This window comes from Lampetra fluviatilis, chromosome 26 (assembly GCF_964198595.1).
Source record: "Lampetra fluviatilis chromosome 26, kcLamFluv1.1, whole genome shotgun sequence".
Lineage (NCBI taxonomy): Eukaryota > Metazoa > Chordata > Hyperoartia > Petromyzontiformes > Petromyzontidae > Lampetra > Lampetra fluviatilis.
This window is the reverse complement of record NC_136300.1, coordinates 4,027,405-4,051,884: the sequence shown is the minus strand read 5'-3', so window position 1 is coordinate 4,051,884 and position 24,480 is coordinate 4,027,405. Positions and strand designations below refer to the sequence as shown.

The window sequence follows — 24,480 nt, the reverse complement described above, 5'->3', positions numbered from 1 at the left end:
TGTGTGTGTGATGCATTGCAGTCCAAAGACAATCCATGAATATCGAAAAAATCTCTGAGACGCACTAAAAAGTGTGTGCTGCCTGTCTCAACTCATTTTAAATCTTTAACCGAACACAAACTGGCAGAACACCGACAGACACCTGTTATAGCTAGAGAATATTCTCTACTGCACTAGAGAATATTCTATACTGAACTGGCATTGTGTGTACAATAACATTTATTTTATTTGACTGCTGCGTGATGTTTATTGTATAAATGCGTACTGTACAATTTATTGATATGGAATAGTTTGCATTCTTGCCATTAAGTTTTTTGCTACGTGCTTACTTGGCACCCTGGATACCTTTTTCAAATGAGATGTTCCAGTTAAAGGGATTATCCAGTTAAAATAAAAAAAGTTTAATTAAAAACACCATCTGTAATTCTTAAGAGCTGGAACCTCGGCACATTTAATGCACATTTTAAGTTAATGTGTTGGGAATTGTTTGAGCACACTGGTGGCAGGGCTGAGTCGACCAAACTTTCTATACACTAGAAACTGTTTTGATCACAGATAGAAGCCTGGATTAGAACCCAAGACGCAAGTGACTTGCACGATATTCCATACCTGCGTTTCCGGCCGAGCGAAGCTCTCTCCTACTCTCGTCTGCTGAAATGGTGCCTCGACATGAGTCTCGTTGTTGCCTCTTGTTTCCGCTGCAGAGGTTTATAAACACACACAAACAAAAATATGTAATCAACGCGTTATTATACAGCAGTCAACACAGGGTACACACCATGGATCCGGTGATCACTTGTGAATTTAAAAAGTAAACCGACTCATCAGCAGCAGAAGCAACAGCAGCCATTGCCAATCCACTGCTGGATAATGACCCCCCCCCAAGCCACCAACGTCTCTGATGACATAGTAATTAACAGAGTACATGCACGTTGGCTTGTTTCATAGCTCTATAAACTTGGCCACATGCCACCGACCGAGTTGTTTAAGTGAAGGATAAGATAACCACTTGTCTGAGAGATTGTCTTCCATCTCCCGTCTCGGCTCCTGTTCACAACCATGGTGCCATAGTTTGACCTCAAGAGCCCTCTGTAATGTGTTCCCTAAGGCCTCGGAACTTTAAGGAAATTGAATAAACTTGGGAGAAGTTATCGCCGGCTGTTCATTTCAAGTGAAGCTGACCTGAGAGAGGCCACCAGCCCTCAAACAGATCACACGGAGTCACCTCTAGGTAGGGTTGCCACCTGTTCTGGTTTTTCCAGGATGTCCTCGTTGTGAACAACTGTCCTGGGAAATTAGTAAATTAGTAATTCCTTCTAGTTTTTGACAAATGCATAATAATCCACCGCTCGGGGACAATGCATTAACGTGTGGTTATTTCCTCTTCGGGAACTGCGAGACATTCTTCTTCCCATGATATTTTCAAGGTCTCTTAAACAACCTCCGCAACCTCTTCGCGGGCGCGAAGGCAGACAGACGGTGGCTTTTGTTCACAAAGAGGCGCGCAGACACGCCGTGGGAAGAGGGCGAATGAGGAAAGGCGAGGAGGCTGGTAAAGACGACAGGAGAGGGTGTGCGTGACCTGGTCTAAAGGAAGCGCTCAAAATGACGAATATGGAAAGGAGAGAGGGCAGACGGGGACATGTTTTCACCACCGCTTTAATAGAACGCTCTTGCGGTAAATGTCTTGCACCGCTGCCCCCCTGAGCGGGAGCAGCGGTGTTACATTTGTTTGTGTAGTTGCGAGGACTCCCGAAAGAGCAGCGCACTAATTAGGGCTGGCAGGTTTTTGGTGTGGCTGGAAGTTGACAAGAGGTGGCGATCCCACGAAGCAGGACAGCCAAAGCTGCGTATAACATGTTGTGTGGGTGCAAGTGTTTAGAGCCCTTACAGACACAGCAATCAGACCCTGAAAATACTAACATTTGTCGTGCGTTGTTATCACAACAGTTTTTACCCAATATTATAATCCATCAACAGCCTTGCACATGGTTTAACTGCAGATTCACCCCTAACTTGCCAGATGCTCTCCTTGCTCCAGCAATCATGGCCTCCTGTGAAAGGCCTCAGTCAAACCACCATCCAATGGGTGGTGGCTCAGTTTCCTCTGCTGCCCCTACAGTCTGGAACTCTCTTGGGCCAATCTGACTGCCGGCTCCATCCCCCTTTTCAAGTCCAGGATTGTGCTCTGCCGATGCCTGGCAATTTCCATCTGTTCGAATGTCTTGATCAGCACTACAATTATATTGCCGGCATTCCTGATGTTCCTAACTTTGCCCCTTAATCGAAACATATTATTTAAACAGATTTTCACCTCACACCGGATTACTTGAAATTATCCCAAGAGGCAGCTCTATTATATGTGCTTCCACGCACTGTCCTCTAACATGAAGGGTCGCACTGCTCTGCGGGAGATTCAAGCGAACACTTCGTCTCAAAACACACGATGCCGACGGAACAAACGCGATAAAACTCTGGGAAAATGAGAAACGTTTGAGGAGAAACAAAATCAAATTTCCCGAGGATTAAAAAAAAAAAGTGTAGCTTTTTTCTACAGCATTTTGAGATGTCACATAGCCTTTAGATGCTTTAAGAATTCGATTTGTAATGTATTCTGTTGATTTGTGGAGTTTTTTTTCCCCCTTCCTGATAAGGTCACAATCAGCACAGCCACCATCAGCATTTTAAATCAACTGTGAAGAGGCTTCGCATGTCATGATATCGCCACCTGCTGGTACACAATCTCGCATTGTACAATCTGCCAACCTAATGTCCCCTTTTCCTGTACGCGACTTTTCCTTCATTAGCACCCTCATTTATCGTAAATGCACTTGATAGCGAAAATACGGCATATGAACCGTAAGCAGATGTTGCGCCTACCGGTGACCTGGAAGTGAATTTCCTTTCGCCCTCAATCTATTAACATCACCCTGGACCAAGAGCCACTCCAGGCCACCCAAAACTAAAAATTTCCCATGAAAATATCAATCGAGAATTTAAGAAACCATTTTTAGATTGAGCATAAGATGTTACTAGAAAATCGGTTAGAAACAATAGCAAAGACTCAAGAGCAGAGGTCCGAATGTAAAATTTCAAATTGTGTCGCATGCATCTGTTTAATACCCATGGGCTGTTTTTTTAATATATATAACAGACATTCATGGTGAAAGTCAATTAAGACGTTGATAATAATTCCATGAAGATTTGAATTTTCATATTGCTATGCTTGTGCTCTGGATTATAATACAACGTTTAAGTAATGGAAGGCTTGACAAACGTACGTTCCCCGTCATCATTTGAACCTCATGGCAGGACCTCGGGGTCCAATAAGCCCCCGGCTCTCCCATAAACTGCCTTGCGACGTCATTTTATGTCCGTTAAAGGCGAACGACACGGCAATCTCTTCCTCTCGACGAGATCTACACGGTGCGCTAATCAAAGTTTAAAAGTTTTGTTTACGTCTACGGCAATTTTGGCAACGACGGGTGCTCGGTGAAGAACGAGAGGATTGATTTCTGGTGGGTCGCGGTGGGACGGAGTCGCCAAAAATAAATGTATTAATTGCGATTTTGACTTCCGTTCATTCAGGACCCCGGGGTCCCGCCATAAGGTTAATTTACGAAAAAGGTACTACACCATTTGCAGCACTCGCACAGTCAAGGCATTACATTTTTAGCTCCATTATTTCACGACACTGTTATTTCACATTATGGGCCGTTTAAAAATCACGGTAATTGTTACGGAAATAATATGAAAATTACTGCTTTTTCTCGTTCATTATAATACTCAATACGAATGTTATGCCTCTGACAGCAATGCCCCACGACCTGTATAAAATTCTTTGTGATTTGTTAAGCAGCTTAAATGTTTTATTCCCAAAGCATTTAATGCTGCAATACTAATTCTATTCAAAAGAAGCCAGACAAGGAATGTGAGTTACACGAGTCCTACTTTCCTGCTAAATGTGCAGTGGATTACATGAAGTAAAATGCACGCCCTAATTAATGTCATCCCAATTAAGCAAATTCTGATTAGTGCTGTGCTGTCAACTCGCAGCCACACGCATAAAAAAAAATAGGCCACCTGTTTCTCTTGTTGATTGAAAGTTGGATTCTGGAAACAAATGTTCGAAGACTGCATTTTGATGGAACATTTTTTAATTAAAAGTTTAGAATAAAGTTTATTCTAAACTTTTATTTTAAACTTTTTTTATTCAACATGCACTTTTATTGAGGCAGGTAAGGAACAATTTATATTATCCCTATTGTAAGGTAGACCTGGATATCCAAATATGACTTAAAACTTTCGTGACTGCAGGAATTCATATTCTTGGTCTTTCGGTAAAGTCACGTAGAAAAAAAAAAAAATTTTGCTTTTATTATTTTCTATTTATATATACATTTTTTCTATTTATGTATATATAAAAAAAAATTATTTTCTATCTACGTGACTTTAGCGAAAGAACCAAGAATAATATCCAAACATGTTTGTGTACTGCTCTTTGTCAATCCACTGTTGGACGAAGGCCTGCCCATGCCAAAGTCAGTCATGGAGGTTATTGACCAGATTTCACGACGCTGGTCGGTGCGGGTTGGTGAATGCAGAACCCAGGTCCGGTGCGGATATCACGTGCCACTGATATAAGCCATGGCTGGTAAATTAACTCAGGTCCCCAGGTTCGTGGTGCAGTTTGCCAATAATTGTATCACCGCTGGATAGTTATATATTGTGTTGTTGGGGGTGTTGGGGGTGGTGGGGACAATGGCACAGTGGTGGCGGAGTGAACGTCTCAACAATAATGGGTGAGGATAAATCTCACCAAAATTACTTTTCTCCAACCAAATTTTCATTTCCATACGAGTGGAGAAGCATCATCCTGGTGAGCTCCCCATACGTGTTCAGACATCAGTCTCAATTCCAACCTCCATTATGTTTTAAATGGTGGCGAGATTACTGTGATATTATCCCGGCGACTTACGTTCGATTCCTGGCAATGGCTCACCATAAGTGGACGTTCATTTTGATGTCTGAACTGGTACTGGGACACCTTTGTGAGTACATTTTGAAAACCAGAAAAGCTAACCATTGCATTTGTAAAGAAAGTCTGCTAAACAGACACGTTAGGAACCCATTTGCTGTACTTCCATAGATGTGTCTTTGTGTGTATGTACGAGTGTCTGCGTGCGTCTACGTGTCTGTGGAGAGTGGTAGTGCAGTGGTTAGCACGCTGCACTATGAACCAGTCAACCCAAGTTCGATTCCTGCTCACGGCCAACACCTCGGTCGACTCAGCCTCAAATGAGTACCTGATGCGATGTGTAAATATCACCACTTGGGAGACAAAGGCGGCCGGGAGTGGTGTTGGCCACCCACCCCCTCGTGTGTCGTGCCAGCCTTCATTAGGCGCTTGCTAACAGCACTTGCCCCAACAGTCTTTTCAGGCTATATGGGGGATCTCTTTTTAAGGCTATATGAGTGTGGCTGTGTGTGTATTTTCATTTCTATACGTACGAGTTTGGCTGTTGTTATGCCCGTGTCTTTATATTTCTTTGTAGACTGTATGCGAGTATATGTATACGTGTGAATATTTAAGTGCCTTTCCAGACTCTCGCACGCAAGCTCATATAAAAACAAAAAACAGAGACATATATATATGGATGGAAGTAGGGTTAGTGGATTGGCAACGTGTCTGCTTAGCAGACTTTGTGTTTTTGTTACAGAATGCTATCACACCCTGGTATCCACTGGGGTGAGCCTTCTCCCCTCTCTGCCACGTACGCACGTGATTGAGTTGTTGCTCTGGAGACTGGGAAGGCCTTTTGATCGATGTTTCATCGCAGGATTGGTGATGGCATTAGTCGTGATTTCTCACTTAACAGAGCGGGCCGTGTGAAGGTGATGAAGCGAATAAATAACATTGGCTGGCCTACATTCAAAGCCAGCAGTAGCCAACATCTCTATGATCGAGGGAGAATGTGAGCTGCCCTATTTCATTTCTGAAAAACTCTCCCAGCACCAGCATCGGAACGTTGGACGTCATGCTGAACAGCATGTGGTACAACCCGAAAGCACACGAGAGAGATGTGAATTTTCTTTGGGTCTTTTCGGTAAAGTCACGTAGATAGGTTCAAAGAAAATAACAAAAATAACAAAAAACGACTGTTATTTTTGTTATTTTCTTTGAACCTTATCTACGTGACTTTACTGAAAGACCCAAAGCATATGAATTCCTGCAGACACGAAAGCTTTAAGTCAAGATTTAGATGTTAATTTGTTATATTCTTTTTAAGACATTCACCAACTTGAATATGGATGTTTCAATCGCAATGATTATAAATATAAATTCTAGGTTTCTGTCACCGAGTAATTTTCAAATTTGAGATTTATCACTTTATAACTGCAAGTGCACTCTGCTAACGCCCGACATTAAATTCTGATCCATAAATGAAATGAAACCATCAAATCCACAAAAAACTGGTTTGGTACAAAGTACTTTGACAATGGAGGCTGCCCGGGTCAGTAATAAAGGGAGTACGGCATTCACTCGAAATTGGTGATAAAAATTAATGACAATTCTTTTTTTTTTGTGAAAATGATCAGTGCATCAGCGATGACTTACCCTGTGGTACTCCGATGTCTCTGATTTGCGAGCGCCCCACAGCCAACATTGTTTCCTCTTCAGATATGCACAACGATGGGAAAGATTGCAATGTGTCGGAGACCTGCGGTGGGACCTCCTCTCTTGAGTGCCTCCCAGAGTCCAACTCCTCCCTCCCACTGCTACAATGTCTGAGGGTGAGCGGGAGGTCCTGGCCCACTGAGCTGTAGTCCTGTGGCCCCAACGCAGGCCAAGGGGGCAAATCCCCACGAACCGGGTCACCTGACACCATTCTTTCCTGCAACGGTAATGGCGACAGGAAATAGAATAAATTAGCAAATGCCTGCAATACGGTGACAATCGGTCCAGAGTTTGCTTGTACTGAATCAATGCTGCTGAAAGTATGCACTCCCATAAGGCCATGGCGCCAATGGGCTGTGCATTAAAATAACAAAAAATGTGGAGAGATGGACATATGAAGGAGTCATTGTCTGATTATCTATTTTGATACAATACAGATCAGCGAATTTCCATGTGGTGGGATAAAGTGAAGGTACTCCCACCACCTCTAAGTGTGGAAGAGTAGGCCAAAATACACCTCTAGAGCAGCGGTCCCCAACCTTTTTGGCACCAGGGACCGGTTTCGTGGAAAACAATTTTTTCACGAAGCGGGGGGGGGGTTCATCAATGGGTCTTTCCCCCTTTTCAAAGCAGCTCTCCAGTGACGTTTTTTTACTCATTGTGGCTACTAGGGGTTAGAGCTTGTGGGCTCACCAAAACTGTGACTGAGACAAGTGCGCAGTGCGGGAAAGAGGCACGGACGGAAGTGGTAAATAATAAAATAATTGGGGCGGGCCACGCGCGGACTCACCACTCTCACCTCCTGCTGCTGCTGCTGTGCGGTCCGGTTCCTAACAGGCCACGGACCGGTACCGGTCCGTGGCCCGGGGGTTGGTGACCCCTGCTCTAGAGGGACTCTCGAGAGATGCCTTTAACGGACGCCTTTCTTTTTGCCTCAAGCGTTGCGAGCAAGCGTTCAAGTGCCTGGGTGCAACGACGCGGTGCTGATGGGTCACCAGGAGGAGAGTCGGCAACAAGAACAAGGGCTGGACGGCTGAAGTGGCGAGAGATGGCCGGTGTGGTGTGCGATAAGAGGGTCCCCCCCAGTTTGATTGAAGGGAAAAGTGTGTAGTGTATAGTGTAGTGTATAGTACAAGACGGTAGTGAGGCCGGTGCTGTGGTATGGGGCCGAGTGCTGGGGCACTAGAAAGAGGGAGGACCAAGCTATGCCAGTGACAGAGATGAGGATGTTGCGGTGCATGTTGGGATTAACAAGGACAGGGTGAGAAATTACGAAGTCGGAGGAAGGACTCAACGTGGTAGAAATCACAGAGAGGATGGGAGAGAAAAAGCTGGTGTGGTTCGGTCATGTTGAGAGACGACAGGAAAATGTGGGTCAGAAGTTGCAAGTGATGCAAGTGGAAGGGAAGAGATCAAGCGGAAGGCAGAAGAGGTGGGGCAATGTGGTGCAATCGGACCATGATGGCACGAGGAGCGGAAAGGGAGATGACGCAGGACAGGGCAGCGTGGAGAATGATGGCAAGGACAGTGGACCCCACCACGAGTGGGAGAAACGCGTGGAAGAAGACGTTGCGAGCAAGTCGTTGCAGGCCTGCACTTTTACCTTTAAAAACAATCTATAATACCAAATTAGAATTGTGCTTTACACACAACGACAAATTCACTACATGAATTCGAGTAGTAATAGTCATCTTCTTGGTTCTTTCGGTAAAGTCACGTAGAATGGAAATAATAAAATAATAAAAATAAAACATAATAAAATAATTCTCACGAAGTTTCGGCCACAACGCAAGCAGCCGTCCTCAGGTGAAGACCAGGTCTGTCGATAAGACTGACGGCTGCTTGCGTTGTGGCCGAAACGTCGTGAGAATTATTTTATTATGTTGAATTTTTATTATTTTATTATTTCCATTCTACGTGACTTTACCGAAAGAGCCAAGAAGATGAATCCCTGCAGTCACGAAAGCTTCAAATGGAAATAGTAATAGTCAGTTTAGGAGTTAATGCAACAGATTATGAAATAAAGGAATAAATGCATAAATTAATTGAATCTTATTTGTTAATCACTTTAATTATTGTATTCAAGTTTGAACCATGTTAATCTTTTAATTGCATTTGGAAAAAAAATGTCATCTTTCCTCTTCATGAATACATTATATCTTATGGAAATAGAAATACTTTGGCATAACATCAAGTTGTAAAAGTAACAGTCAGCATTTAAACAGTCTCCCAAACTACTATTGTTGAGATAATTAGAATTGTTCCAATGGTCATGGCCACATTTTATCCTTCATTAAGCGGCTGTCATCAATCAACAGCCATGAGCTGTCTCACTGCTGGATGAAGGTCTTCCAAACTCAGCCCTCATGATCCCCAGATGCAACGACGACTCGGCTCCTGCACACGAGATGATCTCCTCGCAACATCTCCGGAGTGACCGCGTACCCCTTTTCTGGCGTGCTCCATCCCTCTGGCTGCCACTGCACCGTTAAGTCTCGACAATCCCAGCGTTTTCCCCCCTTCAAGCGATGTTACCTGCCCAGGCCCCCGCGCTTTGCTTTTCTCAAGAACCAAATATCGTGGCTGTAACTCGTGTTCGCTCTCCGATCCACGCGTTCCCCATATTTTCAGTACAATTTCAAGTGTGCACCTCTCCCGTGATTTTTTTCTACAAACTCTCAGCTCTTGGTTAAATTTTTCTTCATCAATTCTCACGTCCAATCCTTACTTCGTAGCAGGAAACATACACCGATTAAAAAAAACCTCTTTCTAATGCACAACGCAATGTTAATTTTCATTATCAAGCGCATTTTTCGAACCCCACTCCCATTTTATTCTAATTTGACTCATGACTTGATTTCGATTCCTGTCCACTGTCAGTAAATGCCCTCGGTATACATACTCTGACGTGTTTCCAGTTGTGTTCCTCTGAGACAGCTTTCATTGTTTTGGTGAGCTTGTGCATGACTTTTAAGGATAAGGGTTTGAAGTTTGAGGTACAGCAGTGAGTAGTGGCAGTACATTTTAATAAACTATTAAGGGTGAAAGTCCAAAAATCTGTGCTCTCCACTTTTACGAATCCTAAGATTCACGATAAGTCTGTGATCTGCAGCAACTCCTAAATTCTGCAGGTGTTAAAATCTAAAATGTGGGTTTTGGCACAAATATCCACGAACATTTTTTCAATTTTTCTTGTGGGTTGTCGTGGATTATAGGATTCGCGAATAGCATCCGCAAAATCGGTGTGTATTTTTTAAGTTTGCTTGTACATATAGATAGTACATTATCACAAAGTCGAGGTCAGGCCTTTAACTGGATAGGAAAGTTCTGTATTCATAAGGCATGATTTGCAGAACTGATCATTGGCTTATTTGCTTGTCAACTAATGCATTCACGATCGATTCTCACTTACCAGTATGTTCCTTACTTTCAGCACGTCTGAGGTTAAATCACTCTTGTGCGTGTCCAAAATTACTCGCGTTTCTGTTAAAATGTCTGTCATCGTAAACGAATGGAAAGCAGGAATGAGACGAGTCATATTTTTTCATTGACAAATAACAACACAGTGTGCTTAGAACATAACGCAGCATAATGGTCTAAAGTATTACTTTGGAGATATGTCCAGTGATTTGACACGTAAAATAATTGATAATGTACAAAAATAATTATTTATTTCTCCAGGAAAGCCTAATGGAATATTCATAATTTTTCAAGAAGCCTCTGTTCCATATGTTGGCCAATTCCTTTTCGCGAGAACATATTGAGAATATTCGCTTTTCAAATGTTCAGAGTTTCAGAATTAAAGGCAACTCGTACAATTCGCAACATTCAATGAACAGAAGTTGCACGTGCACGACACCATTCAACAGTGCTGCTCTGTTTCACATGTGCTCATTCGAGCTAATTGAAATCCGTGCATAGCGAACCACTATTACTTGTTTATACAGCGCAAGGGCGTTATGTAGAAAAGCAGCAAGTTGCTTGACTGACCCCTGAAGGATGGCCTCTTAGGCTGGTCATGGTCCCAGCAAAGCTTCATGAGATCCTCGTATTTTGCGATCCCTGCCACGTTTGCATTCTTTGGTATCTTCATCAGGTCTGGCCTTTGACCCTCAGGGACAAGAAGTAAGATCAAGTCTGATGGTGCATCTGTATTGAAGATGGAAACAGACAGATGGACAGACAGACACAACACAACGTAGATTTGTATCGTAGGATGATAGCAGACACAATACTACTTAAACATATAACTTAGGATGCTAATAGACAGACAGACACAACACAACGTAGATTTGTATCGTAGGATGATAGCAGACACAATACTACTTAAACATATAACTTAGGATGCTAATAGACAGACAGACACAACACAGCGTATTGTATCACATGATGCTAATAGGTGGCCAGACAGATTCGACAGAAAACCCTAAAAATACTGGACAGCAAAGCAGGCAGAAATTGGGATGCAGAGGCAAACGAAATGAGAGAAACCAAAACAGAAAGAGGATAACTGAGACGAGAGACCATGCCATAAGAGAATGAGATAAGAATTAAATGCGGACAAATATTGTTGAAAAACACTAATGAAGACAGAGAATGTGAGAAACAAGAGCAAACTGAATTAAGCCAGCACCTTAAAATTTGTTTTAAAAAAACATTATTTCAAATATTGTAGGATATGCGTGCGAGTGGTTTTCTTACATTCATAGGGCACCTCTCGTGTAAGCACAGCCCAGATGAGTATGGCATAGCTGTTGGACACACACAGTATTATAATGGGCTTCTGTCATCCCAGATATCCAACAAACAGAATCTTTGAACAAATTTGCTGTGTGTGGCAGACAAAAAATGCTATTTACCCCAGTGCTTCACCCTTTGTTAAACGGAGTAATACAAAAATAAGATTTAGTAATAGGTTTTCACCTTTTCAACTGGTACAAAAACTGACACCTTTATACAAGGCATCATGTTTGCAATAACCACAACACAAGCAGTCAAAATGCAAACAAAAAGAAACAACTGTGATGATGATAATGATATGCACTGTCCTTGAAGTCGATTGGTCCACACCCGAGACAGCTTTTCTTAGAGCCTAGTCTCCATTGGTGTTGGACCAGATGACGCCAAAAGGCGTACAACTCAAAAACAGCGCACTATTAGAATATTGAGAGCTCGGGGTAAGCATTTATACTATGAGACCTCCTTTACCAGTGGCAAAATATAGTAATAGGTTTTTACCCTTTCAACTGGTAGAGAATCGATAAAAAGAAGATTGTTACGCACAAAGTAATTGCAAGAATATCGCACGACTGAACCTCGCGTCTAAGCTCCTTAGATATCTGGTTGAGCAAGTGCCTAGCCTCTGACCTGTAGACATCAAAGGCTGTGTTGGGACGGTGATTGATGTCGCTGAGCGACTCAGGGGGCATGTACTCCTGTGTCCCCAACACGTTCACATCACTCCGATGGGAGGCCTCAGTCTTCTTGAACTTGGATAAGCCAAAGTCAGCGACCTGCAGACAGCACAGATTGACCCCACTGCGGTCACTTGAGCAGACGATGACGATTACACATGTCATCATTCACCCCTCACACTCCCCTGCTCCACTCCCCAAAATAGGCAACATTACGCATCACATTTAGATTCAAGAAAACAGCCCGTATTTTTTTTTGTCTTGTTTTTTTAACGTCACGATTGCATTGTTTCCACTGTTTTCCAATCTAGCAGTATGCAACTTTATTTGCTGCATTAGCCTAAAAGTATAATTGTTGGGTAGTTATCATACAACTTGCAAAATTCACACGTAACTGAATTTTACATGCGTAGTTTTGACGTGCGTATCGTGAGCGTAGAGAATCGATTAAAAAACTATTTAAATCTGCATCTCTAACGAAGACGACGACGACGGTCATGATTGAAGGGCGATGACGATGATGGTGACGACAAGCGCGAAGGACTTGAGGAGGTGCCGATATCTTCTTGGTTCTTTCGGTAAAGTCACGTAGAAGGGAAGTAATACAATAATAATAAAATAATTATCACGACGTTCCTACGCATTTCCCATAAATATGCTAAATTCCTCTTGATATGCTAATTATTTTGTCAAGGCGCTCTTCTTCCCCCCTCCAACCCAGCTTAAATATACGCTCCAAGGTTGGTGGTGTTTCATTCTTCACCTGAGGACAGCTGCTTGCGTTGTGGCCGAAACGTCGTGAGAATTATTTTATAATGTTTTATTTTTATTATTTTATTACTTCCCTTCTACGTGACTTTACCGAAAGAACCAAGAAGAAGAATCCCTGCAGTCACGAAAGCTTGAAATCGAAATTGAGGTGCCGATAACGACTACGAAGGAGCCGTTTGAAGGAAAGCGCGTGTGAACCTTGGCGTGCAGATCCTCATCGAGCAGCACGTTCTGAGGCTTCAGGTCCAGGTGCAGCAGCTGGGGCTCCAGGCTGTGCAGGAAGTTCATGGCGAGCGCCACTTCGTGCAGGAGCCGGAAGCGGAGCGACCACGGTGGCTCCAGGCGCTCCAGCAGCCCGGCGATGGAGCCGTGTGGCATGAACTCCATCACGACGCCCAAGTTGTGCTCGTCGCGAAAGGTCCCGCGCACGGGCAACACAAATTGGAATTGTGCGCGCCACATTTTCTTTGCCTCATCCATAAGCTTCTCTCGGGCACTGAAACAGGATTTTAAAGAAAACGCGTTATTTACTGCGCATTAAATTTCGATTTAAAGCTTTCGGTAAAGTCACGTAGAATAGAAATAATAAAATTATAAAACATAATAAAATAATTCTCACGACGTTTCGGCCACAACGCAAGCAGCCGCCCTCAGGTGAAGAACAGGTCTGTCGATAAGGTGAAGAACAGGTCTGTCGATAAGACTGTCTTATAAGACTGTCTTATCGACAGACCTGTTCTTCACCTGAGGACGGCTGCTTGCGTTGTGGCCGAAACGTCGTGAGAATTATTTTATTATGTTTTATTTGTATTATTTTATTATTTCCATTCTACGTGACTTTACCGAAAGAACCAAGAAGATTACTGCGCATTGTTCGACATTTAATTGGGGGGGGGGGGGGGAGCGCAGGTGGACGGGTGGGCGGGCGTGCGAAGAGTGATTGTCTGGATACAAATAGAAATAGATCATTTGAAAATACACTGGATAAAAAGTATTAATTGTTTAACACCGCAAAATCTGTCACCTGTTTTTTGTCGCTTATTCAAGCAATCGGTTCACTTACCGACATGGTTGTGGTCATGTGTGCACCGAGTCATGGACCCCCCAATGAGTGAAGATCGATTAATAATAATACAATCAGCACGTGTCAGATGTTTTTCTGCAAGCGTGGTTAATCCGCAATAATGATGAATAATATAACCCACCCAAGCATAACTGTGAGTTAACTGCACTACCTACTATTGATGTATTCAAAATGTTTATCCGTCATCCAGCTATTAACGCGAGAACCACAAATAGTACGAGGATGAGTCCCTGCATACATTGCAGGTTTCCTGCGTTGCAGTGGGAATGCCGAACAAAATAGGTGGCTGCAATGCCGGCACAGGAAATGAGAACGGGCAGCAAACAGGTAAATAATACTCCTCGTATATTTTCGTGGTCGTGCTGTATACTCGAAAGTTGACCGTAGTGAGCACTATACAATGCATCAATGCAGGCATTGAAACAAGTTTTCCAGCTTGGCAGGTCAGGTAATGCCCTCACAAAAAAAGTGTTTGCAATTTGGAAAGGAGATTTTTTTTTTTAATTCAAATATTTTCAGGGTTTTAGTTGCCAATGTATTACTTGAAGTGCTTAGGTAATAAGTAAAATAACAAAACTTCTCCCAATTAACTCAGTCTTTCACAGATTTTCTTGAACTAAGTTATTTAAAAAGGTTACGATTGGTCCATTGTCATTACCTATGATGGCACTGATCAAATGAGAACTACAAAAAATAGAAAAATTATAAAATCAAATTAATATGCCTAAATATATTATAATTTTTTGTTCAATAGCTGCCTTATTATAAGGAAGATATTGTTAAGTAAAATGGAAAATAAAACAATGAGTCAACTGATCTAATTGCAATTCCCCATGCCTTGTCGGTTAAAGGGCAGGTCGGAGAAAGGCCAGTGCAGATGTTAGCCATGGCCAGAAATGTAACTGTGGATGCCTGGTTCATAGCGCATTGTCCAAATACCACTGCGCCAATGCTCCGCCCTCTCGTCATGCTAAAGCTAGACTTAAACGCTAAATTACTTTCAATGCATCTAAAGTGAAAGCTCACGCTCATGGGCAGGGGGTCGGCAAACGAGACATTTTTTACTGAATTCGGTAAAAAAAAAACACATCAATGTGTCTTCTTGGTTCTTTCGGTAAAGTCACGTAGAAGGGAAATAATAAAATAATAAATATAAAACATAATAAAATAAAATTCTCACGACATTTCGGCCACAACGCAAGCAGCCGTCCCTCAGGTGAAGAACAGGTCTGTTTAATTGTTATTATTTTATTATTTCCCTTCTACGTGACTTTACCGAAAGAACCGAGACGATGAATCCCTGCAGTCACGAAAGCTTTAAATCGAAAATTGACATCAATGTGTCTCAAGAGCTGCAATGTGAAAACGAGACGGCGATCCCTTAATAAACGACGTCACGAAGCAGCATTCCTTAAATAGCCGCATGTGACTCCGCAGCCGCACACTGCTGACCCCTGCACATGAGTAACGACTAAAACTGAAAGGGGCGTAAACGCAAGCGCACTGTCAATAGTTCTTACAAAAGAGGAATGTGAAGTGTTGTAAGAGGGGGCATGCGGCGCTCTATAGTAAATGGAAACTTTGATGGTTTTCTAGCAAATCGTCTGTTAGCGTGTGCTCAGCGATGACACCTACTGGGTAACAGTGTGCCATCAAGGCAGGGGTGTAAAGGTCAAATTGAATATAATGCATAAACAGATTGCACTTACTTACCTTCATATACATACGTGTACCTTCACGTATATAATTCAAACAATGTACACTTACACAGGTTTAATTACACGTAATACAGTAATGTATCATCTGCTACACAGTTGTGAGTGCTCTAACATGTAACAAAGGTAAAACCTTGGCTGCCTGAGCAGCACTCCAGCCGAGCTTGCTGAGCGTGATGCAGGGCACGGGTCATTTGTGCCATGGGTAGACAAGGTACGACACACGCGCATATGTGCACCACATACCCACGTAACATTAAAGATTTGCACGGAAAAATTCCAAATCTGCAATGGTCCAACGCGAGGTACGCGTGCAAGAAAAAGCAATTAGCCGAAATTAGCCGGTGACCAACCTCTTGTCAAGGCGCTCTTCCCCCTCCAACCCAGCTTAAATATACGCTCCAAGCCTGGTGGTGTTTCATTCAGACGCTGTCTTTCCGACAGACCTGTTCTTCACCTGAGGACAGCTGCTTGCGTTGTGGCCGAAACGTCGTGAGAATTATTTTATTATGTTTTATTTTTATTACTTTATTATTTCCCTTCTACGTGACTTTACCGAAAGAACCAAGAAGAAGGTGACCAACCTGTCGCTGGATTGGTTGGGCAGCAGGCACTTGATCGCCACATCGATGGTCCAGATTTTGTGCCTGGCCTTGTAGACAATTCCAAAACCTCCAGAGCCAATTTTAATCTTGTTCTCCAGGTCCTCCCACCTGACCTTGCAGAGGTCACTGCTTAATGACGCACTCGATACCGCCATGCCGTCAGGGTCAGCCTCTCGCTGATACCGCGGCGCTCTGCTGGAAGAGAGAAGTTTCCGCTGCTGTGACATGTGCGTGCGCGTCCCAACTCACAAGCGAATGCTCAACACGAGGCATGCAACGATGCACGTTAAAATCGATTATTGTGCTCATGATACGTGCGTCAAACTGTGCATGAAAATATGATATAACCTTCACCTGATGACGATTGCTTGTGTTGTGATCGAAACGTCGTGATATTGTTATTATTGTTATTATCATTTTTACTTTTTATATCTACGTGACTTTACCGAAAGACCCAAAGAATATTAATTCCTGCAGTCACGAAAGCTTTAAGTCAACATGTATCATTTAGAAGCTACATTTCGCCCAAAGCAGTGAATGAGCCTGCACAAACAGGACAGAACAAAACTAAAAGCAATGCAAACAAGATGGTTAAAATGAGACCAAAGAAATCCGTTTTTTCAAGCTCATGACAGTCCTGACTTTTGTCAAATCGTTGGGTTGGGGTAAATGATTACACAAGAGAAGAAAACCTGTAAACACCACCATCTTATAAACTTTGGTCTTCCTCTTGACTTAAAGCTTTCGTGACTGCAGGAAACCATATTCTTTGGGTCTTTCGGTAAAGTCACGTAGATAGGTTCGAAGAAAATAACAAAAACCTACGACGTTTTGATCACAACACAAGCGACCGTCATCCTGATGATGTTATTTTCTTTGAACGATCACGTGACTTTACCGAAAGAGCCAAAGAATACTATTTGTTCTGCCTATTTTGGCTCTCATTTATCTCCACGCCCAGCCAAGTTATACAGCACAATACTGTATTGCCAAAGCATGACTAACAACCTTTTGAAGAACTCAAGATGGTGGGGTGGTCTGGGCCTGAATATATTTCATACACTAGTGCATAGGCAAAAGGAAGTGTGCACTCTACAATGTCTATGTAGAGTTACACATACTAGCAGAAACTAACCAAACGAAAACGTTCAACACTTTCACAAAAAGACACTTCCTCCCTTATCTATCTGCCCATGTTCGACTAAAGCAACATGCTCCAGGGCTCATGAATTACTGCCGACAGAATTGAATGCAGTTATTCCATTGCTATTTATAAAACTGGGCACGGCAACAGTCTTTGTAAACCACAGTTACGTGCGTTATTTTAAAGCTGTGTAACTTCTCCGTGTTAGCGTCACACATCAAAGTTATTTCGGGCAAGTCGAAGTTAACCTCGTGAATTGTTGTAGCCAGGCAGTACTCTACTGAATTGCCATCAACAAGCAATGTTGTTGTTTTTCTTGGAGCTCTTTGTCAATCCATTGCCCGATAAAGGCCTCTCCACGCCATGCTGCTCATGTGGGTTGTCTGACCGTACTTCACCACGCTAGAGGTCGGTATACGGGATGCCCAGGACCTGTCGAAATATCACTCGCCACTGAAAGTAGACGTGGCCTGGAATAAAACTCAGATCAATGAGAATGATTACAGTATTATTAATCTCTGACAAATACTTTATGTTTTACTCTGTTGTGAATCAGCTTAAGTCTCAGAGCTGCTGAAAATGTGACAAGTTGATGTATATATTGCCACGACTCCGGCACGAAAAGTTTTGAATGCGCTCTGCAATGAGACGAGTCAGAAGAACACACCGCAATTAATGAAGACCCAATTTATTTGTAAGAACTAAAGTGTTTGTTGTAACGCGTCTCATATGCAAAAAACACATTCAAGAAATAAAGTATACGGAACTTTATTAATACTGTATAGGTTGCAGAAAGATAAATCTAAAACATTAACAGAAAAAAAAATCAGAACAAAATAGATTGCATTGAACCTGGTCAAGTCGAAATACTGGATATTTCAATTGTCCATTGGACTTTGATTTATAACTTGTAGTGATTCATGCAGGGCTACATTCCCCTCGCATTAGAGGTTATAGTCTAAACGTTGCCATTCAGTTTCACGATTCGCGTGTTAAGCCACTACGATGATCTTTCATTTGTGGCCAGGTCGCTTCTGAAAACGATGCTTAATAGCTCAGCGAGCTATTTTTTGTGATTTATTTACCATTCCTATACGTTTCACTCCTATCGTGATTTGTGTAACTGTTTATTGATGTAACGTTCTTGTCCCCGTACCCCTACTGGGCATCTGTGAATAAGCGCTTCATGGCTCATCGGATTTCTCCTGCAGCAATAAATATTCTGATTCTGTGTCACGTCACCACGCTCGGAGCTGTGGAACCCAGGTGACGACTGACGTCATCACGCACATGTGCGCGGTGACGTCGCACGCACGCCTGGCACGCAGCTAGCAAAACTTGTTCTTATTCTTCTAATCTATAGCTGCTGTAGTATGAAAAATATGGCAAGGGACCACCCTGTATTGTTGCAGAATTGATCAAAACAGGTCTCAAACAAACAACAGTCTTAAGGGAAAAGTTAGTACGTTTAAATGCATCCCACATTGAACATGCTTTTGCATATGACGAATATACTGTGCAGTATAGCAGCATTCAGCAGTGCTGGCATAGCAGTTAATACTGGTAGAAACCTCCTGGTTACACCAGCCCACAGGGGATTATTGTGTCCGTCGTGCAGGGAGGGGCTGGGTGGGGAGGGTGGGGCTGGGTGGGGAGGGTGGGGAGGGGCTGGGTGGGGAGGGTGGGGCTGGGTGGGGGGGTGGGAGGGGTGGGGCTGGGTGGAGGGGCTGGGTGGGGCTGGGTGGGGTGGGGTAGAGCTGGGTGGGGCTTGTCACCCCGTGGTGCCCTTATAAAACTCAACGTTTCACCTACTCACGCCGGCTTGTGCCCGCCCTCACAGTCGGGCATATTTGCGGAATACACCACGCCGCCGTTGACCCTGGCCATTGACCGAGCAACCCAACGTTCCTACACCAGCTCCCTCCGTAGGACAATGTGTTCTTCTTTTACGTGGCATTGGAGCGAATGACTGTATTTGTCCGCATGAGGCCCATTGCACAATATTGAACGTGATATTTGAATGGGTTTGCTCGCTTAGCAACAAACATTTGTGTCGCTACTATGCAAAGTTCATGTCCGCTTTGGAGTAGAAAAAAAAACCCTCAGGTACACGACTTGTAGCATTGACAAACTAGGATTATCTCATGAGCATTGCCATACTTAATGCGCCCAAACAAAATACACGATTTAAAAACCTGCAAATATGAGAACGTGTACACGTACAAAGAGGGCGACCTTTGAAACCTCATTTTAAAAAATAAACTGAAACCAAACGCAAGCCAAAACATTTCATCAACATCGATTTACCGCCCTATAAGCCATGCTCTTTCCACCGCTAGCTTACGCTACCAAACGTGTAAAAAAAACAATGGAGCGGATTTAAATACGTAGAAAGTTAATTGGCAACGCCGAAACACAATGGGAATGTGTACGGACTGCCGACGTTTAAAGTAAAATAAACTAAACAAGCCACAATAACCCCAAGGAAGCAGCATTCTGCGCCGTCATCATTCAAGTGGCTTGCATTTAAACAGGAAGATGGGTCACGATGCAAGCCTCCCGTGGCCCTTTCGTCAACCCACCGCTGAATGAAAAGGAAGCCCCCCCCCCCTTTACCTCCCCCTACCTCCCCCGTACCCCCCCCCCCTGTACCCCCCTCCCCCTCCCTGTACCCCCCTCACTGTACCCCCCTCCCTGTACACCCCTCCCCCTCCCTGTACCCCCCTCCCCCTCCCTGTACACCCCTCCCCCTCCCTGTACCCCCCTCCCTGTACCCCCCTCCCTGTACACCCCTCCCTGTACACCCCTCCCCCTCCCTGTACCCCCCTCCCCCTCCCTGTACACCCCTCCCCCTCCCTGTACCCCCCTCCCTGTACCCCCCTCCCCCCCCCTGTACCACCCCCCCCCCTGTACCACCGCCCCCCTCTTTACCCCCCACCCCCCGTACCACCCCTGTACCACCCCCCCCCTGTACACCTCCTCCCCCTCTTTACCCCCCACCCCCCGTACCACCCTCCCCCACCCTGTACCCCCCTCCCCCCCCCCTGTACCACCCCCCCCCCCTGTACCACCGCCCCCCTCTTTACCCCCCACCCCCCGTACCACCCTCCCCCACCCTGTACCCCCCTCCCCCCCCCTGTACCACGTCCCCCCCTGTACCACCGTCCCCCTCTTTACCCCCCACCCCCCGTACCACCCCTGTACCACCCCCCCCCCTGTACACCTCCTCCCCCTCTTTACCCCCCACCCCCCGTACCACCCTCCCCCCTGTACACCTCCCCATGCCAACGGCTGTGATACACTCGCCGTTCTTATGGCCAGGGGCCTGGCTGCACAAGCCGGGGTGATGGTGGTGGTGGTTGTTTTCGCTGCGCTGGTGCCGCTGCAGTTTCACGGTACTGTAACAACGATGGCTCTGGCTATGATGATGATTATTGTTGTTATTGAAGGGCAGCGTTGTGCCCTCGCTGCGAACCCACTGCTAGACAGTAGCCCACTCCAAGAAAGAAGCGAGTTGGTGACACTGCGTCGGCACAGCCGACACAACACGAATCGCTCTGTTCCTATCAACAACCACGTGCTTTTGCAAAACGAAAATTCATCACACACACACACAGCGTGCGTACGGCATGGTGTGCGTGTGCGACAAAAAGGGGCATTGCCCGAAACGTCGCCTAATAATTCATCACACGGTCGAGTCGTTTTTTTTCACGCGTTCGCTGCCGATTTTAAGCGTCGTTAAATTAAAAATAAAAACTTGTACAGTACGAACAAATATGAATCCCTGCAGTCACGAAAGCTTTACACCAAAATTTAGTACGAACAAAGTTAACCCCTCGAAACGGGTCTGTCCAGTGCAACCCATGCATCGCTCACCCTTAACTCGTACAGTACGAACAAATATGAATCCCTGCAGTCACGAAAGCTTTACACCAAAATTTAGTACGAACAAAGTTAAGCCCTCGAAACGGGTCTGTCCAGTGCAACCCATGCATCGCTCACCCTTAACTCGTACAGTACGAACAAATATGAATCCCTGCAGTCACGAAAGCTTTACACCAAAATTTAGTACGAACAAAGTTAAGCCCTCGAAACGGGTCTGTCCAGTGCAACCCATGCATCGCTCACACTTAACTCGTACAGTACGAACAAATATGAATCCCTGCAGTCACGAAAGCTTTACACCAAAATTTAGTACGAACAAAGTTAAGCCCTCGAAACGGGTCTGTCCAGTGCAACCCATGCATCGCTCACCCTTAACTCGTGGGAGACTCGCCGGCAAATGGAGCCACTTCGAGTTGCCGCCGTTCGAAGGACCCGCTTGGATGACAATATGATTACAAAATTGTAACAATAAAACACAGTTGGAGGGTTAAAAAGACGAAAACGCTGCTTCGCTTACCGGCCTCGCTGACCACGTCGCTTACTGGAAACGCGTGCGCGCTGTGGCCCCGCCTCTCTTCCGCAGTCGATGACGCGTCCCCTGGGCCCAGCCAATCGGAGGGGCGCAACGCGGCCCACTCACTCCGCCCACCGTGGCGTGACGTAACGGGGGTAAATCCCAGCAGCCGAGGCGCTGTTTTGTTAAAGGGACCCCCGCCGGATTGTCACAGTTAGCAACCCCCTCCCTTAACTCGCTCTTAAAGGCACCCGTTACGTTCGTGTCAACCTGTATTGGTCACTCCGTGCCCTTATAAATCTAAACGTTCATCCTGCAAAGTCTCAATCACAATGAGAAACACAAAATAGACATATTATTGGATCTTTTGGTAAAGTCACGTAGAAGGGAAATAATAAAATAATGTAGAAAAAAACATAATACAATTCTCACGACGTTTCGGCCACAACACAAGCAGCCGTCCTCAGGTGAAGAACAGAGTTGTCGGAAAGACAGCGTCCTAATGAACACTGCTAAGCTTGGCAGCGTATTTTAAAATAGACACTTATTTTTTTGCCCGTATTGAAACAACTTTACGCCGTATGAACCTGAAAACCCAATTTCCATCTACAAGAATACATCGCTGTCAACCCATACGGTTTACCCGTATTCTTGTACAGATAAATGTATTATGTTTTTTTTTCTAAGGTGACTTTATCGAAAGAACCAACAATATTGGCACGTTATGTTTACATGACAAACTTTACGATTTGGCTGTGTTGGCTGGATTAACGACGCATTTACATTTACGCAATCTAACGCATACAACCTTTAAGAGTTCGTGTAGTTTTGCAATTCACTCCTCCGTTAAGGTGACTTCCAATCTCGATTTGATTAAGCTAGTTGCAATTACTGGCGAAACGTCGTACTCAAATTGTAAATGCTGTGGCTTGGCTCTCCAACACACCGGTGTGCTGTACTAGTGACGAATTGGCCACGTTCTGTTTACGTGACAACCCTTACTAGTTGGCTGTGTCGGGTGGTGGCGGGTTTAACGACATATTTACATATGTACGCGATCTAACCCAAACCCCTGTATTATGGATGATATTGGTCGCGAAAGCCTACTGCGTGTTAAACTGAATTCCCCTCTGTTCATTCATTGAACAACTTGAGACTTTCCAGCACACGCAGTACAACACGCGAGAGGAATTAAGCATGGAGGCAAGTCAGCCACGTGTCCCTGTCAGCCTGGTCTCAATACCGCGTCCATCCTTAGAAAAAAAAACATCCAAAAGTACAAGGGTGAGTCAGCAATGCCGTGGCTTCAATAGATTGTAGGGGAAAAATGACACGACCTTTTCTTTATTAGGACCTCCCACGCCTACTTGGGGTGCGCCTGCCCTGAGGTTGCAGGTGAAATTACGCCAGACGGTGACATACACTCTAGACACGCGTGGTTACTGCCTTTAAGGGGTCTCAATAGTTATATTCGCATAGTTCCTGTCTGGAAACTCCACTCTAAAGAATGTCAATCCGGGGGCTTCAGTGACGTGTCGTCGCGCGTCCGTGGGCTATTGTCGTACCTGAAGTCCATTTTGGACCCATGCGCTTAACCTGACTCAATACTAAATCCATAAAGCTTACAAAAATGAATTGTATTCAAGCGAACTCACAAATAAACACCTTGTGAAAGATCCAACGCATGCAAAAGATCCCTGGTTTTGATCTTCCACGAAGCTCATGGTCCACCCTAAAACGCATCCACACAAACCATGGTAGATGCGGATACCTACGCCACAAATAAGTAAAAACTCTCCAGCGTGCGACTGTGGTCATCCAGAACCTTAGCGTACAACATATCACGACGCATTGCCCGATCCACAAATACGAAGGAGACATCACAGCGATACACTCCGCTGCTCCTGATGCAGTTGTCTGACTCGACCACATGCATGTGACGTTGTAGTTTGTCGCTCTGCATCTACATTAGCAGACGTACGAAAGAAGAAACAGTTTGACGTTGCCTGTTTCTACAGCTGACGCAACTACGACAGTGCCAACGATGGGCCTTGCTGGAGGACAACCGTTCAATTGGTCTGACAAGCTGCAGACACAAATTGTGAATTCCATTGATTGTTCCGACCATCCTCAGCACCAAATATGAGGTGGTCGATATCTTCTCCACTTGTTTATTACCAATTGAATATATATATTTTTTACTCGACAATATTGAAGCCATATTATTGGTTCTTTCGGTAAAATCACGTAGAAGGGAAATAATAAAATAATAAAATAAAATTATCACGACGTTACGGCCACAACGCAAGCAACCGTCCTCAGGTGAAGAACAGGGCTGTCCATTAGGACGCTGTCTTTCCAACAGCCCTGTTCTTCACCTGAGGACGGCTGCTTGCGTTGTGGCCGAAACGTCGTGGGAATTTTATCTTATTAAGTTTTATTTTTTATTATTTTATCATTTTCCTTCTAAGTGACTTTACCGAAAGAACCAAGAATATGAATCCATGCAGTCACGAAAGCTTTAAATCGATATTATTTAAGCCAATTATGAATGAAAGAAGGCGTAGAGAAAGCATCCCAATGCCTCGACTGAAATACAAATTAACGGTGCCACAAGCGTAAAAAGTACGGATACATTCGGCACGGAGCCCAGTTACTCTGTTCGTTGT

At 44.3% G+C, this 24,480-nt stretch overlaps 1 protein-coding gene across 1 annotated transcript in view; it reads right to left on the bottom strand.

Moving 5' to 3' along the window:
- The window catches only part of LOC144941977 (receptor-interacting serine/threonine-protein kinase 3-like), a 32,312-nt gene extending 10,474 nt beyond the window's left edge, over nt 1–21,838 (bottom strand). The window contains exons 1-9 of the mRNA XM_078868558.1: nt 21,815–21,838; nt 16,248–16,460; nt 13,063–13,360; nt 12,047–12,192; nt 11,381–11,430; nt 10,670–10,828; nt 10,092–10,174; nt 6,620–6,896; nt 610–698 (exon numbers count right to left, since the gene is read on the bottom strand). Of these exons, the coding sequence (XP_078724684.1) occupies nt 610–698; nt 6,620–6,896; nt 10,092–10,174; nt 10,670–10,828; nt 11,381–11,430; nt 12,047–12,192; nt 13,063–13,360; nt 16,248–16,423 (1,278 nt within the window). The 5' untranslated portion in view covers nt 16,424–16,460; nt 21,815–21,838. The remainder of the gene's footprint in view (nt 1–609; nt 699–6,619; nt 6,897–10,091; nt 10,175–10,669; nt 10,829–11,380; nt 11,431–12,046; nt 12,193–13,062; nt 13,361–16,247; nt 16,461–21,814) is intronic.
- Nucleotides 21,839–24,480: the final 2,642 nt, after the last annotated feature.